At 45.7% G+C, this 19,167-nt stretch overlaps 1 protein-coding gene across 1 annotated transcript in view; it reads right to left on the bottom strand.

The window, feature by feature from the left end:
- Positions 1-19,167, bottom strand: part of DNAH8 (dynein axonemal heavy chain 8) — a 9,979,189-nt gene that overhangs the window by 4,485,697 nt on the left and 5,474,325 nt on the right. Inside the window, exons 41-42 of the mRNA XM_069236651.1 lie at positions 16,367-16,520; positions 16,100-16,263 (exon numbers count right to left, since the gene is read on the bottom strand). Of these exons, the coding sequence (XP_069092752.1) occupies positions 16,100-16,263; positions 16,367-16,520 (318 nt within the window). The remainder of the gene's footprint in view (positions 1-16,099; positions 16,264-16,366; positions 16,521-19,167) is intronic.

Below are 19,167 nucleotides of genomic sequence, written 5' to 3'. Positions count from 1 at the left end.
TCTGAGGGGTTGGCAGCAGCAGCAGCTGCAGTGAAACCCCAGGAAGGGCAGTTTGGCAGTACCAGGGTCTGTGCTACAGACCACTGGGATCATGGGATTGTGCCAACTATGCCAGGATGGCATAGAGGGGGCAATTCCATGATCATAGACATGTTACATGGCCATATTCGGAGTTACCATTGTGAAGCTACATATAGGTAGTGACCTATATGTAGTGCACGCGTGTAATGGTGTCCCCGCACTCACAAAGTTCAGGGAATTGGCTCTGAACAATGTGGGGGCACCTTGGCTAGTGCCAGGGTGCCCTCACACTAAGTAACTTTGCACCTAACCTTTACCAGGTAAAGGTTAGACATATAGGTGACTTATAAGTTACTTAAGTGCAGTGTAAAATGGCTGTGAAATAACGTGGACGTTATTTCACTCAGGCTGCAGTGGCAGGCCTGTGTAAGAATTGTCAGAGCTCCCTATGGGTGGCAAAAGAAATGCTGCAGCCCATAGGGATCTCCTGGAACCCCAATACCCTGGGTACCTCAGTACCATATACTAGGGAATTATAAGGGTGTTCCAGTAAGCCAATGTAAATTGGTAAAAATGGTCACTAGCCTGTTAGTGACAATTTGAAATAAATGAGAGAGCATAACCACTGAGGTTCTGGTTAGCAGAGCCTCAGTGAGACAGTTAGGCACCACACAGGGAACATATACATGCACACCTATGAGCACTGGGGCCCTGTGTGACAGGGTCCCAGTGACACATACATATAGGCCACAAACCTATGAGCACTGGGGTCCTGACCAGCAGGATCCCAGTGACACATAACAAACATACTGAAACATAGTGTTTTCACTATGAGCACTGAGGCCTGGCTATCAGGATCCCAGTGAGACAGTGAAAACAGTGACAAACACCCTGACATACACTCACAAACAGGCCAAAAGTGGGGGTAACAAGGCTAGAAAGAGGCTACCTTCTCACACAGGCACCAAAAAGCTGCATTACCGGTCCCTTGGGTGTCCTCTCAGCACGACGAGCGAGGTCCCTCGAATCCAGCAACTCTGTCCAAGTGACCCCCACAGTCCAGTGACTCTTCAGTCCAAGTTTGGTGGAGGTAAGTCCTTGCCTCACCTCGCTAGACTGCATTGCTGGGAACCGCGACTTTTGCAGCTACTCCGGCCCCTGTGCACTTCCGGCGGAAATCCTTTGTGCACAGCCAAGCCTGGGTCCACGGCACTCTAACCTGCATTGCACGACTTTCTAAGTAGGTCTCCGGCGACGTGGGACTCCTTTGTGTAACTTCGGGTGAGCACTGTTTCACGCATCCTCGTAGTGCCTGTTTCTGGCACTTCTCCGGGTGCTACCTGCTGCTGAGAGGGCTCCTTGTCTTGCTCGACATACCCTCTACCTTCTGGTCCAATTTGCGACTTCCTGGTCCCTCCTGGGCCACAGCAGCGTCCAAAAACACTAACTGCACGATTTGCAGCTAGCAAGGCTTGTTGGCGTTCTTTCGGCGGGAAAACACTTCTGCACGACTCTACAGGGCAAGCGGGATCCGTCCTCCAAAGGGAAAGTCTCTAGCCCTTTGCGTTCCTGCAGAAACCGCAGCTTCTTCTGTCCAATAGAAGCTTCTTTGCACCCACAGCTGGCATTTCCTGGGCATCTGCCCATCTCCGACTTGCTTGTGACTTTTGGACTTGGTCCCCTTGTTCCACAGGTACCCCAGATTGGAAATCCAGCGTTGTTGCATTGTTGGTTTGTGTCTTTCCTGCATTATTCCTCTAACACAACTTTTTTGTCCTTAGGGGAACTTTAGTGCACTTTGCACTCACTTTTCAGGGTCTTGGGGAGGGTTATTTTTCTAACTCTCACTATTTTCTAATAGTCCCAGCGACCCTCTACAAGGTCACATAGGTTTGGGGTCCATTCGTGGTTCGCATTCCACTTTTGGAGTATATGGTTTGTGTTGCCCCTATCCCTATGTTTCCCCATTGCATCCTATTGTAACTATACATTGTTTGCACTGTTTTCTAAGACTATACTGCATATTTTTGGTATTGTGTACATATATCTTGTGTATATTTCCTATCCTCTCACTGAGGGTACACTCTAAGATACTTTGGCATATTGTCATAAAAATAAAGTAGCTTTATTTTTAGTATAACTGTGTATTGTGTTTTCTTACGATATTGTGCATATGACACTAAGTGGTACGGTAGTAGCTTCACACGTCTCCTAGTTCAGCCTAAGCTGCTCTGCTAAGCTACCATTATCTATCAGCCTAAGCTGCTAGACACCCTATACACTAATAAGGGATAACTGGGCCTGGTGCAAGGTGCAAGTACCCCTTGGTACTCACTACAAGCCAGTCCAGCCTCCTACAATAAGTCACCTATATGTCTAACCTTTACCTGGTAAAGGTTGGGTGCTAAGTTACTTAGTGTGTGGGCACCCTGGCACTAGCCAAGGTGCCCCACATTGTTCAGGGCAAATTCCCTCAACTTTGTGAGTGCGGGGACACCATTACACGTGTGCACTATACATAGGTCACTACCTATGTATAGCGTCACAATGGTAACTCCGAACATGGCCATGTAACATGTCTAAGATCATGGAATTGTCTCCACAATGCCAGAATGTCACCCCAATGCCATTCTGGCATTGGGGAGACAATTCCATGATCCCCCGAGTCTCTAGCACAGACCCGGGTACTGCCAAACTACCTTTCCCGGGGTTTCACTGCAGCTGATGCTGCTGCCAACCCCTCAGACAGGTTTTGCCCTCCTGGGGTCCAGCCAGGCTTGGCCCAGGAAGGCAGAACAAAGGACTTCCTCAGAGAGAGGGTGTTACACCCTCTCCCTTTGGAAAAAGGTGTCAGGGCTGGGGAGGAGTAGCCTCCCCCAGCCTCTGGAAATGCTTTGATGGGCACAGATGGTGCCCATCTCTGCATAAGCCAGTCTACACCAGTTCAGGAATCCCCCATCCCTGCTCTGGCGCGAAACTGGACAAAGGAAAGGGGAGTGACCACTCCCCTGACCTGCACCTCCCAGGGGAGGTGCCCAGAGCTCCTCCAGTGTGCTCCAGACCTCTGCCATCTTGGAAACAGAGGTGCTGCTGGCACACTGGACTGCTCTGAGTGGCCAGTGCCAGCAGGTGACGTCAGACACCCCTTCTGATAGGCTCTTACCTTTGTTGCTAGCCTATCCTCCTTCCTAGGTAGCCAAACCTCCTTTTCTGACTATTTAGGGTCTCTGCTTTGGGGAATTCTTTAGATAACGAATGCAAGAGCTCATCAGAGTTCCTCTGCATCTCTCTCTTCACCTTCTGCCAAGTAATCGACCGCTGACCGCGCTGGAAGCCTGCAAAACTGCAACAAAGTAGCTAAGACGACTACTGCAACTCTGTAACGCTGATCCTGCCGCCTTCTCGACTGTTTCCTGGTGGTGCATGCTGTGGGGGTAGTCTGCCTCCTCTCTGCACTAGAAGCTCCGAAGAAATCTCCCGTGGGTCGACGGAATCTTCCCCCTGCAACCGCAGGCACCAAAAAGCTGCATTACTGGTCCCTTGGGTCTCCTCTCAGCACGACGAGCGAGGTCCCTCGAATCCAGCAACTGTGTCCAAGTGACCCCCACAGTCCAGTGACTCTTCAGTCCAAGTTTGGTGGAGGTAAGTCCTTGCCTCCCCACGCCAGACTGCATTGCTGGGAACCGCGACTTTTGCAGCTACTCCGGCCTCTGTGCACTTCCGGCGGAAATCCTTTGTGCACAAGCAAGCCTGGGTCCACCGCACTCTAACCTGCATTGCACGACTTTCTAAGTTGGTCTCCGGCGACGTGGGACTCCTTTGTGTAACTTCGGGTGAGCACCGTTTCACGCATCCTCGTAGTGCCTGTTTCTGGCACTTCTCCGGGTGCTACCTGCTGCTGAGAGGGCTCCTTGTCTTGCTCGACGTCCCCTCTACCTCCTGGCGCAATTTGCGACATCCTGGTCCTCCCTGGGCCACAGCAGCGTCCAAAAACGCTAACCGCACAATTTGCAGCTAGCAAGGTTTGTTGGCGTTCTTTTGGTGGGAAAACACTTCTGTAGGACTCTCCACCAAAGGGGAAGTCTCTAGCCCTTTTCGTTCCTGCAGAAACCTCAGCTTCTTCTGTTCAGTAGAAGCTTCTTTGCATCCACAGCTGGCATTTCCTGGGCATATGCCCATCTCCGACTTGCTTGTGACTTTTGGACTTGGTCCCCTTGTTCCACAGGTACCCTAGATTGGAAATCCATTGTTGTTGCATTGTTGGTTTGTGTCTTTCCTGCATTATTCCTCTATCACGACTTCTTTGTCCTTGGGGGAACTTTAGTGCACTTTGCACTCACTTTTCAGGGTCTTGGGGAGGGTTATTTTTCTAACTCTCACTATTTTCTAATAGTCCCAGCGACCCTCTACAAGGTCACATAGGTTTGGGGTCCATTCGTGGTTCGCATTCCACTTTTGGAGTATATGGTTTGTGTTGCCCCTATCCCTATGTGACCCCATTGCATCCTATTGTAACTATACATTGTTTGCACTGTTTTCTAAGACTATACTGCATATTTTTGGTATTGTGTACATATATCTTGTGTATATTTCCTATCCTCTCACTGAGGGTACACTCTAAGATACTTTGGCATATTGTCATAAAAATAAAGTACCTTTATTTTTAGTATAACTGTGTATTGTGTTTTCTTATGATATTGTGCATATGACACTAAGTGGTACTGTAGTAGCTTCACACATCTCCTAGTTCAGCCTAAGCTGCTCTGCTAAGCTACCATTATCTATCAGCCTAAGCTGCTAGACACCCTATACACTAATAAGGGATAACTGGGCCTGGTGCAAGTTGCAAGTACCCCTTGGTACTCACTACAAGCCAGTCCAGCCTCCTACACCTGCGGCATCAATTTTTGTACTCTCCTTGTCCGGTGGAGAAGAAGACGAAGACGTAGAATGTAATTTCTTAGCAGCCACGATTACCACCGAATCGGGCACTGGATCCGCTCTCAGAAACAAAGGGTCCTGCTCCAGAGGACGATATTTCTTTATGAGTCTGGAAGGAGCAGTTTTAGTTGTGGACGGTGTTAAGAATATGTCCATTGCCTGTTCAAGTAGTCCTGGGACCAGCGGTAGTAATGGTCTAGAAGAAGAACGCTGGTGTAGTGTCTCAAAAATGACAGAGGTTGTTGGAGCAGGTAATGCCAGAGGGATGTTCAACTTGGTAGCACCGCAAATTAGGACCTCTTGAAAGGTGTTGACATCGTCTATGGGAGAAACTCTCGGAGACGGGGAGTCAGATAACTTCGGAGAGTAATCCCTTGTGGATGAGGAGAAATGTCTATGGTGGGAACGAGGAGACCTGCGATCTGAGTCATGCCGATGATGATGTCGAGATGAAGAAGAGCGTCTCGAAGAATGTCGAGAATGCCTTGTGGATTCTGCAGGAGTCACTGGGGGGGGACTCTGAAAGAGGTACCGGCAGAGGAGCTGTAGGTGCCAGAGGTGTCTGTTGTAGAGGCGATGGATGAGGAGAAGGCTGGGGCGAAGGTGGTAAGAAAATGAGAGAAGCTGAGGATTCTGAGGTGGTATAGACCCTCCTTGGTCTCTTTGAGTGCCTCCTCGAGGTCGACACGCTTCTCGACGTCGAAGTATGACGCCGACGAGTACCACTCGGCGTTGACTCCTCTCGCCGTTGAGAGCTCCTTGACGGCGATCTCCCTCGCGTCAACGGTGACCTGGACCAGGAACTTCTGGACGGCGAGTGTCTACGCCGTCTCACCGGCGATAAGGCTGTTGGCGTTGAGCGATGTCTCTTCCTCGACGGCGAGCTGGTTCTCGACGGCGAGCATGTCGGCGCCGTTCCTGGTCTCGACCTGTGACGCTTGTGAGCAGATCCGGCAGCTGCTCCAGAGGACACAGTGAGAGCCCTGGTAGAAGACTGACCTTCTTCTCGCTCTGTGGCAGATTGTCCTCTTTGTCTCCTGTCCTCTTTTGCCTGAAGGCGGATTTTCTCCCTGTCACAAAGAGTTCTCCTGGAGAAGGTTTTACAAATGTCACAGGCATCAGGTTTATGACTTGATGGTAGGCAAATAATACAGACTTGATGTGGGTCTGTTTTGGCCTTTTTCCTGCCAGAGCTAGGGCACTTATCAAAAAGAGAAGGCATTCTGGTGGCAAGAAAAACTCAAGTTTCTGTCAGAATTTGACAGGAAAAGCTAGGAAATGTTCACTCTAGATGAAAAACATCGAGTGAAATTGAAATCCAAAGGATTTTAGTTGAGTTTTAGTCAAAAAAAGCTATGAAAGGTGGAGCTCAATGCTTCAGGGTCCTGTCAGAAGGAGCCGGAAAAAAGAACTGAGGCAACTGCCTTTTGCTGTGCATGATGGGAAGACTTTCTTTTCTTAAAGGCACAGCTCTATTTACATTCTGTATAACGGCAGCCTATGGGCTATACTGCCCTGCATTGTTTCATCCTCATTTGAAGTTGTAAATAAAGTTGGAGAACATGTTTTTACTACATTTCTAGAATAAATATGTTTTAAAGGTATATCTGCACTACAGTTTCCTTTCTTATCAACCAAAAGAATGAACAATTTGACCTTTGTAGCCTTTCACCTAGGCTGCACATTGATAATCTTAAGTGACTTTACAGGCCTTTTTCAAGAAAGGCAAACATCTACACTTAGAATACACCCCAGAACAGTGCTCCGGGGTCCCCGCAGGCATGCGGAACTATTCAGTGCTTATGACTATACATGGAAATCCCCTACGAGAGAATGGCCTTAACACTCTAGAGGACTGGAGATAAGCTTCAACAATTTAATTGATTTGTCTAGCTGTCCACGTGTCAATATAATAATCCCTTATAGTAACGTTTCAAATGGACAGGGGCCCACCTAGTTCTTGAAACATACCTTGAAGATAAATAAACATGAGACCTTTTTGAAAACCTACGTAGGAATTCGATACGCGAACATATATTTGCCACCATCACCTAAAAGTATCTCTTTCTCCGAATTACATGGCCATTATAATGTAATTGAAGAATATAATAGAGAGAAGAAAATATACTAGTTGGCCATTAAAAATTAAAAACAAAATAAGCCTGGAATAATAACTTTATTACCCTCAAATCATAAAATATTATTACGAGTTTAAAAAAAAAATATTTCACTAAAGGACAAAGGGATATTTTCATTTAGATATTTTCATTTAGGTCACTGTATCTGTCATGTGGACCAGAGAGGATAAGAAAATAAGTTACTTACCTGTAACTGTGGTTCTCCAGTATTGGTATCTTTCATAGATACACATGCTTGAATCATTCCCCGTCGTCCCACGGTACATGGAAAGCAATAAATAGATAAAAAACCTTTTTCGCTTTTTTTTAATTTTTATTGTATTCAAATAGGAAAAAACACATTCAGTTTTGTAACTATTAGCCTCATTAGAAAAGGCCCAAACTTCAGCCAATCAGGCGAGACCACCCCTTTAGAATCCTCAGCACAGAGGCTCAGTCTCTCATATTTCTCCGCACTAGTGATTGCAAGACAATAAAAGAGGTGAGCCCCTATGGGGAGGAGGGTGGGTCGCATGTGAATCTATGAAAGATACCAATACTGGAGAACCACAGTTACAGGTAAGTAAGTTTTTTCTTCTCCAGTATTGGGGTATCTTTCATAGATTCACATGCTTGAATCAGAGGAGTCAGCAGTAAGAAAGATGGTTGAGTTCTGAAACACCAGAAGCATGCCTGCTCACAATTCCTCCTATATGGACTCATATAGGTAGTTAAAATATGCTAATCAACCTTCTAAAAGATTATATACATGAATATATACATATACACATAGATATATCTACATGAAAAATATTAGTCTGGTAATACATAGAGGATGGAGGGTAAAGAGATTATTGGCTCACCTTATGCAAATAAATTACGTAACACTGCTTGTCCTACCACGGCATCCATCCTGTCAGTAGCTTCCAGGCAGTAGTGCTGGGTGAAGGTGTGGGCACGTGTCCACGTTGCCGCTCTGCAGATCTGGTTTAGAGGGACTCCTGTGAATAGAGCTGCCGAAGTGGATACCGCTCTAGTGGAGTGCGCTCTGACATTGGACGATAAAGGCTTCCCTGCTAACTGGTGGCAGAGTTGTATGGTAGAAGAGATCCAGCGTGCTATGGTCTGCTTGGTAACGGCCTTGCCTTTATTGGTCAACCCATAACTAATAAACAGTTGCTCAGATTTACGGAAACTGCTAGTCCTTTGTATATAGAATTTTAAACATCGTTTAATGTCTAGCGAATGTAATGCCAGCTCCGCTGGAGTTCGCGGATTTGGAAAAAATGTTCCCAAAACCACCGGCTCGTTTAAATGAAAAGTCGATGGAACCTTGGGGATAAATTTTGGATTAGTTCTTAGAATGACCACCTCTGATTTGAATTGAAGAAAAGGTGGTGAGACTGTGAAAGCCTGGATATCACTAACCCTCTTCGCGGAAGTGAGGGCCAGAAGGAGGGCTGTTTTCAAAGAAATATATTTCAGGTCTGCCTTATGAATGGGCTCAAACGGATGCTTCATTAATAGGGAGAGCACAATATTTAAATGCCATGGAGGTGGAGGACGGTGAATCGGCGGGAACATCCTGAACAAGCCTTTTAGAAATTGTTTTATTATCATGGATGACCATAAAGATGGTGAGTGTGATGTTCGTCTGAAACGGGATATAGCAGCAAGGTGGACCTTGATAAATGAATGGGAAAGGCCCGATTTCGCTAAATGCAACAGATATGGGAGGATCTGTTCAGGAGAGGACTTCAGAGGATGAACGTTGGAAGCTGAACACCATATGCAGAACCTCTTCCACTTGAACTTATACGTCCTGTTTGTAGACTGAGCTCTGGCACAGGCAAGTACCTCCCTGCAGTCTGAAGGGATATCTAGGCCGTCAAATTCATATCATTCAGGAGCCAGGGTGATAATCGAAGAGATGTCGGGTTGGTATGACGGACCTGCCCCTGATTCATTGTTAACAAGTCCGGTATTGTCCTCAGTCGTATGCAAGGCTGCTCCGAGAGTAATAGAAGTTCTGTGAACCAAAACTGGCGTGGCCATTTGGGAGCAATCAATAGAAGCCGGCATGGTTCCCTCTTCATTTTCTGCAGAAGTCTCGGGATGAGTGGAAGCGGGGGAAAAGTGTATGCATAAATCCCTGACCATTTGATCAAAAACGCATTCCCCTTTGATCCTTTTTGCAGTCTCCAGCTTGCGAAGTGTTGGCATTTTTTGTTGTCTCTGGTCGCAAACAGATCCAGACTGGGCTTGCCCCAACAACGAAAGAGGCGGTCAAGAACTGTCTGATTGAGTTCTCATTCGTGGCAGCTGGTTCGAGTCCTGCTTAAAGCATCTGCCCAGGTGTTGGAGATCCCCGGGAGATGTTCTGCTCTGATGGATATCTGACGCTGAATCACCCAATGCCACAGTTTCTGTGCTTCTAGCGACAATGCCTGCGATCTTGTACCCCCCTGTTTGTTGAGGTAATGCATGACTGTGGTGTTGTCTGTTCTTATCAAGACTGAGGAACCCCTGATGTTGGTGAGGAAAGACTTGAGCGCCAAGGAAACTGCTCTTAACTCCAATACGTTTATGTGAAGAGTTGACTCCTGAGTGGACCATTTCCCTCTCACTGATAGATCTTGTAAATGTGCTCCCCATCCCTCTAAGGATGCATCTGTTGTTATAATATGCACTGGCTTGTCTTTCAGGAATGAGAGACCTTCCGAGATGAGGGGGGTATCCTTCCACCATTTGAGAGCTTGTTTTGCTGATGGGGGTTATTCGAACTACATCGTCGAAAGATCCTTCTATTTGTTTCCATTGATTGTCTAATTGCTGTTGAAGTGTTCTCATGTGCAGACGATAGTTTTCTATCAATGGAATGCAAGACGAAAGCATCCCCAGAAAAGACTTGTAAGTCCGAACAGAAGTGAACCTTTTTCTGCTGAGACGTGTTGCTAGATCTTGAAGTCTCTTCCGTCTGTCGTGTGAAGCAAAGGCTCTTGCTTGGACTGTGTCTAAGACGGCTCCTAAAAAGATAATGTTCTGGGAAGGATCTAGTTGAGACTTGGGGTAATTGACTCTTAAGCCTAGTGTCCCGAAGAGAGATAAACATGTCTTTGTGCCACTGGCAGCTTTTGTCGTTGTTCGTGCTTTTATTAGCCAGTTGTCTAAGTACGGGAACACCTGAATCCCTAGTTGCCTGAGGTAGGCTGCAACTGGTGCCAATACCTTGGTGAACACTCTTGGGGCCGATCTGAGGCCAAAGGGCAACACTCTGAACTGGTAATGAGTGCCTGCAACCCTGAATCGTAAGAATTTCCGATGACTGGGGTGAATGGGAATGTGGAAATATGCGTCCAGGAGATAAAGGATGTCATAAAATCCCCCCGGTTGAGTAGGCGTAGGACATCTTGAAGGGAGATCATGCAAAATTATTGCTTCTTGAGGTATCTGTTGAGAGAACGAAGCTCTAAAATAGGTCTCCAGTCTCCTGTCTTTTTCTGTGTAAGGAAGAAGCGGGAGTAAAAACTTGTTCCCCTCTGGTACTTCAGTACGATCTCTATTGCTCCCTTCTCCATTAAGATAGCAATCTGCGCTAGAAGTACGTTGAGATGGGCCGGCGGGGGACCTCTTGGTGGTACATGAGGGGGAGGCTGATTGGATTCTAGTGTATGTCCTCGGTTGACAATATCGAGCACCCATTTGTCTGAAGTAATCTGGGACCACTGGTGGAGGAACTTGGAAATTCTGCCCCATATTAGAGTGTTGGTATAGGGGTTGGATGCAGGCAACTGATGAACGTCAGTGTTTCCTTTCTGCCTCTTTGGCTTTATAAGTCGTCTTTCCTCTTGCCTGCTGTCTGAAATTTGTGGATGACTGCTGTCGAAAGGTATGTGGCTGTCCTGGCCAAAGGTGGAACGAAACTGTCCCTGATAAGAAGAGTATTGACGGTATTGATGTGCGCCGCCTCTATAAGAAAAGCTTCCTCTCCCTCTCGCTCCCCGAAAGGGCTGTCTTCTGTATTGTAATGCTCCCAGAGATCTGGCTGTCTCTGTTTTAATAGATTACAAAGCATCATCTACAAGCTTGCCGAACAAGAGCTCACCATCATAGGGCATGTCTAGTATCTTCAATTGTACCTCTGGTCTAAACGATGTAGCTTTCAGCCACCCCTGACGCCTGAGTACAGCTGTTCGGCTAACTGGCGGAAACCTGTAGACGAGACGTCTATGGCGCAGTCTATAATCTCAGCCGAGATCTTCTCACCCTCCTGTAAAATCGTGCGTGCTTCCGCACTACTATCTTCCTGTAATAGATCTATAAACTGCGACATATCGGACCACATCTGATGGTCGTACCTTCCCAGGATTGCTAGGGAAGTTGCTGCTCTGACTGTAGTGGCTGCCATCGTTGAGAACTTTTTCCCAATCAAATCCAATCGTCGTCCCTCCTTATCTGGGGGGGCAGTCAAAGATGAAGATGGATTTCTGGACCTACTCTGAGCTGCCTGTGATATGACCGAGTCTGGTTTAGGGTGACTAACCAAACATGCTGGAGAATTGTCCGGTGCCTTATATTTCTTTTCAAGTCTCGGTAATACTACTGGTATAGAAGATGGAGTCTGCATGACCTTAAGCCCCTCTTCCCAAATGAAGTCAACAATGGGTATAGCTCTTACTGACTTCCTAGTATCCTCTTTGAAGTCATATAGGAAACAGTCTGACTGCTTTGATATTATTGGTAGTTGAAATCTTTTTGCAGCCCTTTCCATCACACTATGAAAACCACCAATGTCCTGCGGTGGAGAGTCCACTGGTGGAGGCGTAGAAGGAGATGGTGTTTGAATCTGATATTCATCCCATTCTGGAATGATTGAGTCAGTGTCCTGAATTTCACCTTCTTCCTGCTCATCCTCTGACGAAGGTGGATCAACATCCTGTCCAGATGAAGGACCTGGGATAGGTTCCGTAGAATCCGATGGCCGAACAGGGGTGGAAATTGGCGTATGCGGAGGTTGTACCGGGGTAGAGGAGCCAGGTGGAGGAAATCTAGAATAATAGTCCTGCATCATTTTCTGTAGATTAGCTATCAAAGAAACAGGCATCTGAACTGTCTGCTCCTGCTGCTCTTGAGATTGCAGGTGACTCTGCCTCTGCTGATCTAAATAAAGCTGGTCACTTTCCTCTTCATCCTCCTCCTGACATTTAATACGGAGTTCTGAGGGGCTACGTGCCACCGGGAAAAACCCATCATCCGAATATACATCATCTTCCTCCTCCTCGTTAGCAAAGAGATGCTGCGGAGGTACTGGTGTGACTTTACTAGGTGATGTATGGGATGGTAGTAGGAGAGAAGACTTGCTTTTTATTGGCAGAATCCTCTGAGGTAGGTAAGGAGATGCTCCAAAATGCTTGGGTATAGGATCAGGAAATTGAGCCGTCTACGGTACGTTCATCGATGGTGTTCTCGTCGACGGTGTAGGCGTCGACGGAGCCGTCGATAGCGGAGCCGTCATCTGTGATGCGAGCGTCAACGGAGTTGCCGTCGACGGTGCCAATGTCGATGAAGTTGCCGTCGACGGAGGTGCCGTCGACGGAGGTGCCGTCGATGGGTGTGTCGTCGATGGAGTAGTCGTCTCTGAGGGCAAACTCGATTGCCGCGCTGTCACTGCCTCCGTCGATGGGATCGTCGACGAAAAACTCCGGAGCTTACCCGTCGATGAATGCGTCGACGATAGAGACTTCATCTTCTTACCCGTCGACGGTTTCTTTGCGATCTTCAAGGTGTGAGCAGGTGAGGGACTGTATTTTAAGCTCACCGACGTTATAGTCGTAGATGACAGCGGAGATGAGGTAACAATCATTGGTGACGACGGAGCCGTAAATGTGGCCGTAGCTGTTGTCGTCGATGAAGGAAGACCTGCCGTCGACGATGCGCTGGTAGACGGTGCCGTCGACGGTGTGGACATCCTGGACGTCGACAGTGGTAGGGAACTTGAAGATTTTTTTAGCTTCTTTCAGGTGGTAGCAGGCGTAGATGGCTCTGAACGAACCTTACCACCAAGTTCCCTGGATGTTGAAGCCTGTTCCTCAGGTCTGTCCTTAAATGCATGCAGCTTCTTGGCTGACTTACTGCTCTTGGGGGAGAAGCTCTCCACAGACTTTTTCCTCTTCTTTGAGGCCTCTGATGTGTCGCTGTCCTCCTCCTCAGAAAAAGCTTCACTGGCTTTTCGTTTCTGAAGCCAAGTAGGAGCCTGGCTTCTCTGTCTCTGAGAGGCTTGTTAGGAAAAGTCCTTCAGATTTTACAGTCTTTGACCTTATGCTCTGGATGGAGATAGCATATGCATTCCTTGTGAGGGTCCTCACAATGAAGCCTTAACTTTCCACAGGTACCACAAGGTCTAAACAAACCTTTTCTTGTTGTAGACATGATGGAAGAAGTACTACAGCAAAAGCAAAAGTGAAAGCTGAAGAATATCTCTTAAAGAGAAAGTAAACTGAGCAGAGCTCAGGGAGACTCCCTTACACACAACGTGCAGTAGAAAATCTGAGAGACTGAGCCTCTGTGCTGAGGATTCTAAAGGGGTGGTCTCGCCTGATTGGCTGAAGTTTGGGCCTTTTCTAATGAGGCTGATAGTTACAAAACTGAATGTGTTTTTTCCTATTGACTACAATAAAAAAAAAAAGAGAAAAAGTTTTTTTATCTATTTATTGCTTTCTATGTACCGTGGGACTCCCACTTCGACAACGGGGAATGATTCAAGCATGTGAATCTATGAAAGATACCCCAATACTGGAGAATATCAAACTAAGGCTTAGATTTGTAAGCAAAGGAATGATTCAAATTGTGTCCCACAAGAGAAAAACAAATTTAGCCCTCTCCCTCCCTTCTCCCATTCCCCCTCCCCCTTCCCTCCTTTGAATCTCGGGCGGACCGAAAATGATATTGTGATTCAGGCGCAGACATTTTATGTTTTCAATCTATGAAATATTTCAGAAAACAGTTTGCCGATTATTAATATTGGAACGCCGTCTGGCTGGGACACAGTTTCGCAACCAAAGGAATGATTCAAACTGTACCTCAAACAAGAACAGATTCAGCCCTTACTGATCCCGGGCAGACCAGAGACGGCACCGCTTTGTTGTGACACAGATGCTGTGTACGACTACAATCCGTACAAAGGGCTACAGACCAAAATCCACAATACTTTTATCAATCTCCAACATCGAAACATGTGGATTTTCGGAATAGTGCAAAGACATATTATATTTTGATCAGTGTCACAAAAGCAAATACACCGAGGTTTAGGCGGACCAGAGAGGGAACCGCTATAGTAGCGACGTAAAAGCCACGTACGACAGCCTTCCATTTAAATGGTGGTTTCTCGGCTCGCAGGAAAGAACAAGAGTCGGTGTCCTGCAGTGCGTCCTACATATCTTCAAAGAATTAAGTCGAACAGCGAACATAACATTTATGTTCTACCTTAGAGTCCACTATTTAACTTTATGAATACAATTTTGATTAATCCTCCCCTGTTTTTTAGGGAATAGGAGCCCAAAGCCTCGAAGTTTCACTTCACTACGACAGTCAATCCAAAAATAAATAGATCGCTGTTATACGAGGCACTATTTGACGTCCCCTGTTCTTTCAGGGTGGAGACATTGTGGTCATTGTGTCCCACACCTGGACCTATGTAAGTTATAATGAATCTCATTAATAATATTTAAACCTCAGTATAAGGTCACCTCTACTCTGTTGGTTGCTAAAATAAAATTATTTAATTGACATCCAACTGAAAGATGGATAGCTCTCACTTAAAGGAAGTAAATCCTTTTTGTAAAACAATAATTGTTACCAGTGTCATAAGACAACATATTTTGACGATGTTAGAAATAGGACTTAACAGGCTTATTTACTTTTATTAGGAAAAGGAGTATTACTGTTGGCAACTTCCATTAAGGAATAAATTGGGGGCATTGCATTAGATGAGCTTGGAACAAATAGGTGAGTGGTCTAATGCCCACTAAATTTTATAAACTAAAATAACAAAAATTCCCAAAAAATGTATTCACTATAATAGATATAATTCCCCTTGTCTCTAGGTGCTACAGATTCAGAGAAATTTCCAGTCCTGATGATGACCCATTTCTGATTTATGTCTTTATAAGGGTCGAAATGTCAACATAAAAATGATTGATGTGGATTGTTGTAGGAATAATATAGTGACTTCAAGTCTCCTGGATTGAAGGAATCTTATGGTTGTTGTTTTTAACCACATTTTTGAATATATTGTACATAACACTGGCACTTTATGCATCATAATATTCACTTTCACTATGTTTTTATTTTAAGAGCACCTAGAAATTAGTCATCACGAGTTAACTTAAAAAGTTTCTATCTATAATATCTGTTATTGAACAAAAAGGTTATACTGAATGTTGTTGAAAAGAAAAAAATATGTAGCAACTTAAGAATATGATAGTGAATAGAATCATTCAACGTTTACCGCGGAAGTCTAGTTATATACTTCCCCCTTCTTGACCAAACATTTGTGTTTACTTAAGTGGATATCAGCACTGAAGCGTGTCGACTTCTCTTTATTGGTCTACAAATGTGATTGATTACTTTTAAACTGTACTGACACGCTGATTAATAAGGTATCTGTGTTGTCAGATGCTTCCTTTGCTATGTAAATGATTACATTCGCAGACATTATCAGCACTACTTATCATGGTCATAACTATTTATCATGTTTTTCAGGAACCAATAATCGACTCAATTACCACAACCTGAACCATCATCTACCCAGGAAACCAGGAAAGGATCTGCAGAAAGTACTACTCTGGCTGATGAGTGTTCGCCTCCATAGGACGATCCTCGGTTGTTATTTCCGAAGAAAAAACACACTTGCAAAGAATGTACAATTTTACAGATACTTACAAAAGTGTTAGGTATGGCAAGGGTAGGTTGATAAAACAGAGGCATCGTCACTTAAAATCCAAAGCAACCAATGTCATTACCCGGTGAGTGACTTCTGGCATATCTCCAACTGTTCATGTAAATGGGGTAGAAGCTGCCCCATCGTATCATCTCCTACACAACACTGAATGACGCTGGGGTTGTCATGAGCTCGCTGCATTATTTTCATCCATGATTTGTCAATGTTCTGGAAACGTTTTGCTTCCTGAAGAGTTAAAAAGTGACATTAATATATCATCATTATATAAAATATATTCATTGTGTAGACAATGATTACATATTTCTAAAATCGTATACAATGTGCATACCTGAGGCAGTTGTTTGGCAATATCTCCACCGACAAACACAGCTTCAAGATAAACCCAAAGATTCTGAACAATCAACCACTCCTCAATGATATCCGAGGAAGTACTTAGCTTATACACCCAGTTCTGAATGTCTTTTTTAAATGGCACGTTGTATCTGAGAAGAAAACAATACCAAATCAGTATCATCCAACTCCCAGCACAGTAGAATTTAATAACAGACAAGGAAGATGTGTCAAATTTTACATTTCATATTTCGTTTTAGTTCTAATAATGAGTAGGGACCAAAAATGCTAATTATATATCATCCATTAAGGAGTAGGACAGCGGAGAAGAGGGAAGTGATTCGTTTGTCAAGAATTTCTCGATGAGAAGGGTTTTGACTTTCCTCACGAAGGCGGCTAGGAAAGGGATTGTGCGTATCTCTGGCTGGTAGTAATGAGTTCCATTATTTGGGAGCACTGCCAGCGAAAGAACAGGAGTAGGTTTTTTGCTTCTTCAATCTTCGAGGTTTCTGGAGTAGGGAATCAGCGTAGTGCAGAATGATGCGGATGCTTGTCAATAGGGTAAGTCTTCGATCATGTTATTTTAGAGTGCCTAAGTGCAGAGATTTATGTGTAATGCAGGCTACCGTGAGGAAAAAAATAAAGGAGATGTTAGACCTGATAGCCTTGGGGTGGTCTTACCTCCAGCCTTCTGCCTAGCTAATCCACTTTTCTGCCTTTGTTTTTGCTGGCTTTAGGAGTCTGTGCACTTTACCACTGCTAACCAGTGCTAAAGTGCTTGTATTCTCTGCCCTAAGCATGGTTACACTGGCTTATCCCCAACTGGCATATTTAGTTTACTTATAAGTCCCTGGTAAAGAGCACTACCTGTGCCCAGGGCCTGTAAGGTAAATGTTATTTGTGGGGATGAAGCACTGATTGTGCCACTGTAGAAAAGTGCCTCTTTTTGGCATGGTTAACCCCACTTTTTGCCTGGTACATAATGTAATGTCGACTGAAAGTGCACTGGGTTCCTGCTAACGAGGTACCCAGTGCCAGATCTCTTTCCCAAAATTGTATTGTTTCTCCCAATTGGCACGACTTTTAGCACCTTCTGTAAGTTCCCAGTTAAGGGTGCCCCTGGTACCTATGGTCTGGGGTACTAAAGAATGTCCCTAAGGACTGCAGCAAAAGTTGTGGCACCCTAAGAGATCCCACACCAAACACACACAGTGCTGCCATTGCAGGCTGCATGTACTGGTGCAGACTAAAGTGAAAACATGACTTTTCACACATCCCTGTGTGTCAGGTCCCCTACCTACCACTGCTTATGATATTTGTAAGTCACCCCTACAGAAGGCCTTACAGCTCTAAGGCAGGGTGCTTTGTGTCACACATGAGGACATATCTGCAGGAGCAAATATGCCCCTGCTATGTATTTGTCAAGTCTTAGACATAGCAAGTGGACAGGGAAGCCATTTTAAATACATGTGCTGGACACTGGTTAATATCAGATCCCCAGTTACTTGAGGGCTTCTCTTATCATAGGAATGTTTGGTAGCAAACATCTCGTACTAATAAACCCTCACGGAATCCTGTGATGGATTTATTACACACATCGAGAGGGCACCTTATAAGTGTCCCCTGTAAAACTTACCAACTGCTAGTGTGTTGACTGACTGGTCTTAACGAATCCAACAACCATAGACACATTTCTAACCTGCTGAGGTGAGAGCCTACACTCTCGGAGACCAAGAATAAAGCCTGCTCTAAGCAGAGGTGTTGATACCTCCTCCATGCAGGATGTGCATTCCAGGGTGGGACGCTTCAAAGGCTAAGCAATCTTTCTTCTGTGATCCAGGTCTATACAGATGGTGGAGATGACCACCACCCTGTCCTCACCCTTCTTCTTGGTGGAAGACAGGCGGGCAAATTAATGAGATTAGGAGGTGTGCCCACATCATGCCAGTCCCATCCCTAAAATAGACTAGCTGATGTGGACAACACTTTCCAAGTTCCTCCATCTTGTTTTGGACGGAATTAGCATTCTAGGGTCAGGGTTATGCCCACTTCCTACAGGAAGTGGTCATATAGGTGTAGTCACCTTAAAGGTAGGCAACCCATTGGCTGCTACCTGTCACTTCCTGTAACACCGCTAAACTAAGTATTTAGGTGGCACTCCTGAACCCAAGAACTTCAATTAAATGGATCAAGAGAAGAAGGACAAAGAAGAGTCACTGCCTGATGAGTACAATAGAAGAACTGAGAACATTTGTCGCAAAACCCTGCCTGCTCGCAACTCTCTCGACAATTGCGACAGAGTGACTTACCCTGCGAGGTGGAGAGCTACCAAAGCCTCAGGCAGCCTGCCAGCAATTAGAAAATCACCGCCAGTCTACCTTGAGTAGAGGAGCTACTTCCCTGCAGACCGCAGGCACTGACAACCAAAGTCCAGTCCACCGCCTTGCAGCTCCCTGGCCTGACCGACACTGCAGGTGACCAGGAGAACAGTATTTGCGTCCTGGAGGACCAGATCTGTCTCCTCAAAAAGTGTGAAGACACCAGGATCATCCAGAGCCGTCAAGCACCAACCCCTGGAGTACCAGACGCCCTGCAACAAGCACCAACAGTGACAGTCCATTCTTGATTCCCACTGCACCAGGATCGAGCAGTTGTCGATGGACGTCAACACCACTGAGACCCACTTTGTGAGTGATACAGCAGTCCTGATTTTGCCCCTGCCAGCTGTTGGCTCCAAATCGCAAAGAGAATCTTTGCACACCAGCCCAGCCACCCTAATCACTCTGCACCCGAGCCGCT

This window comes from Pleurodeles waltl, chromosome 5 (genome assembly GCF_031143425.1).
Source record: "Pleurodeles waltl isolate 20211129_DDA chromosome 5, aPleWal1.hap1.20221129, whole genome shotgun sequence".
In the NCBI taxonomy this organism is placed as follows: domain Eukaryota; kingdom Metazoa; phylum Chordata; class Amphibia; order Caudata; family Salamandridae; genus Pleurodeles; species Pleurodeles waltl.
The sequence above is the reverse complement of the archived record's forward strand: the minus strand, read 5'-3'. Positions and strand labels throughout refer to the sequence as shown.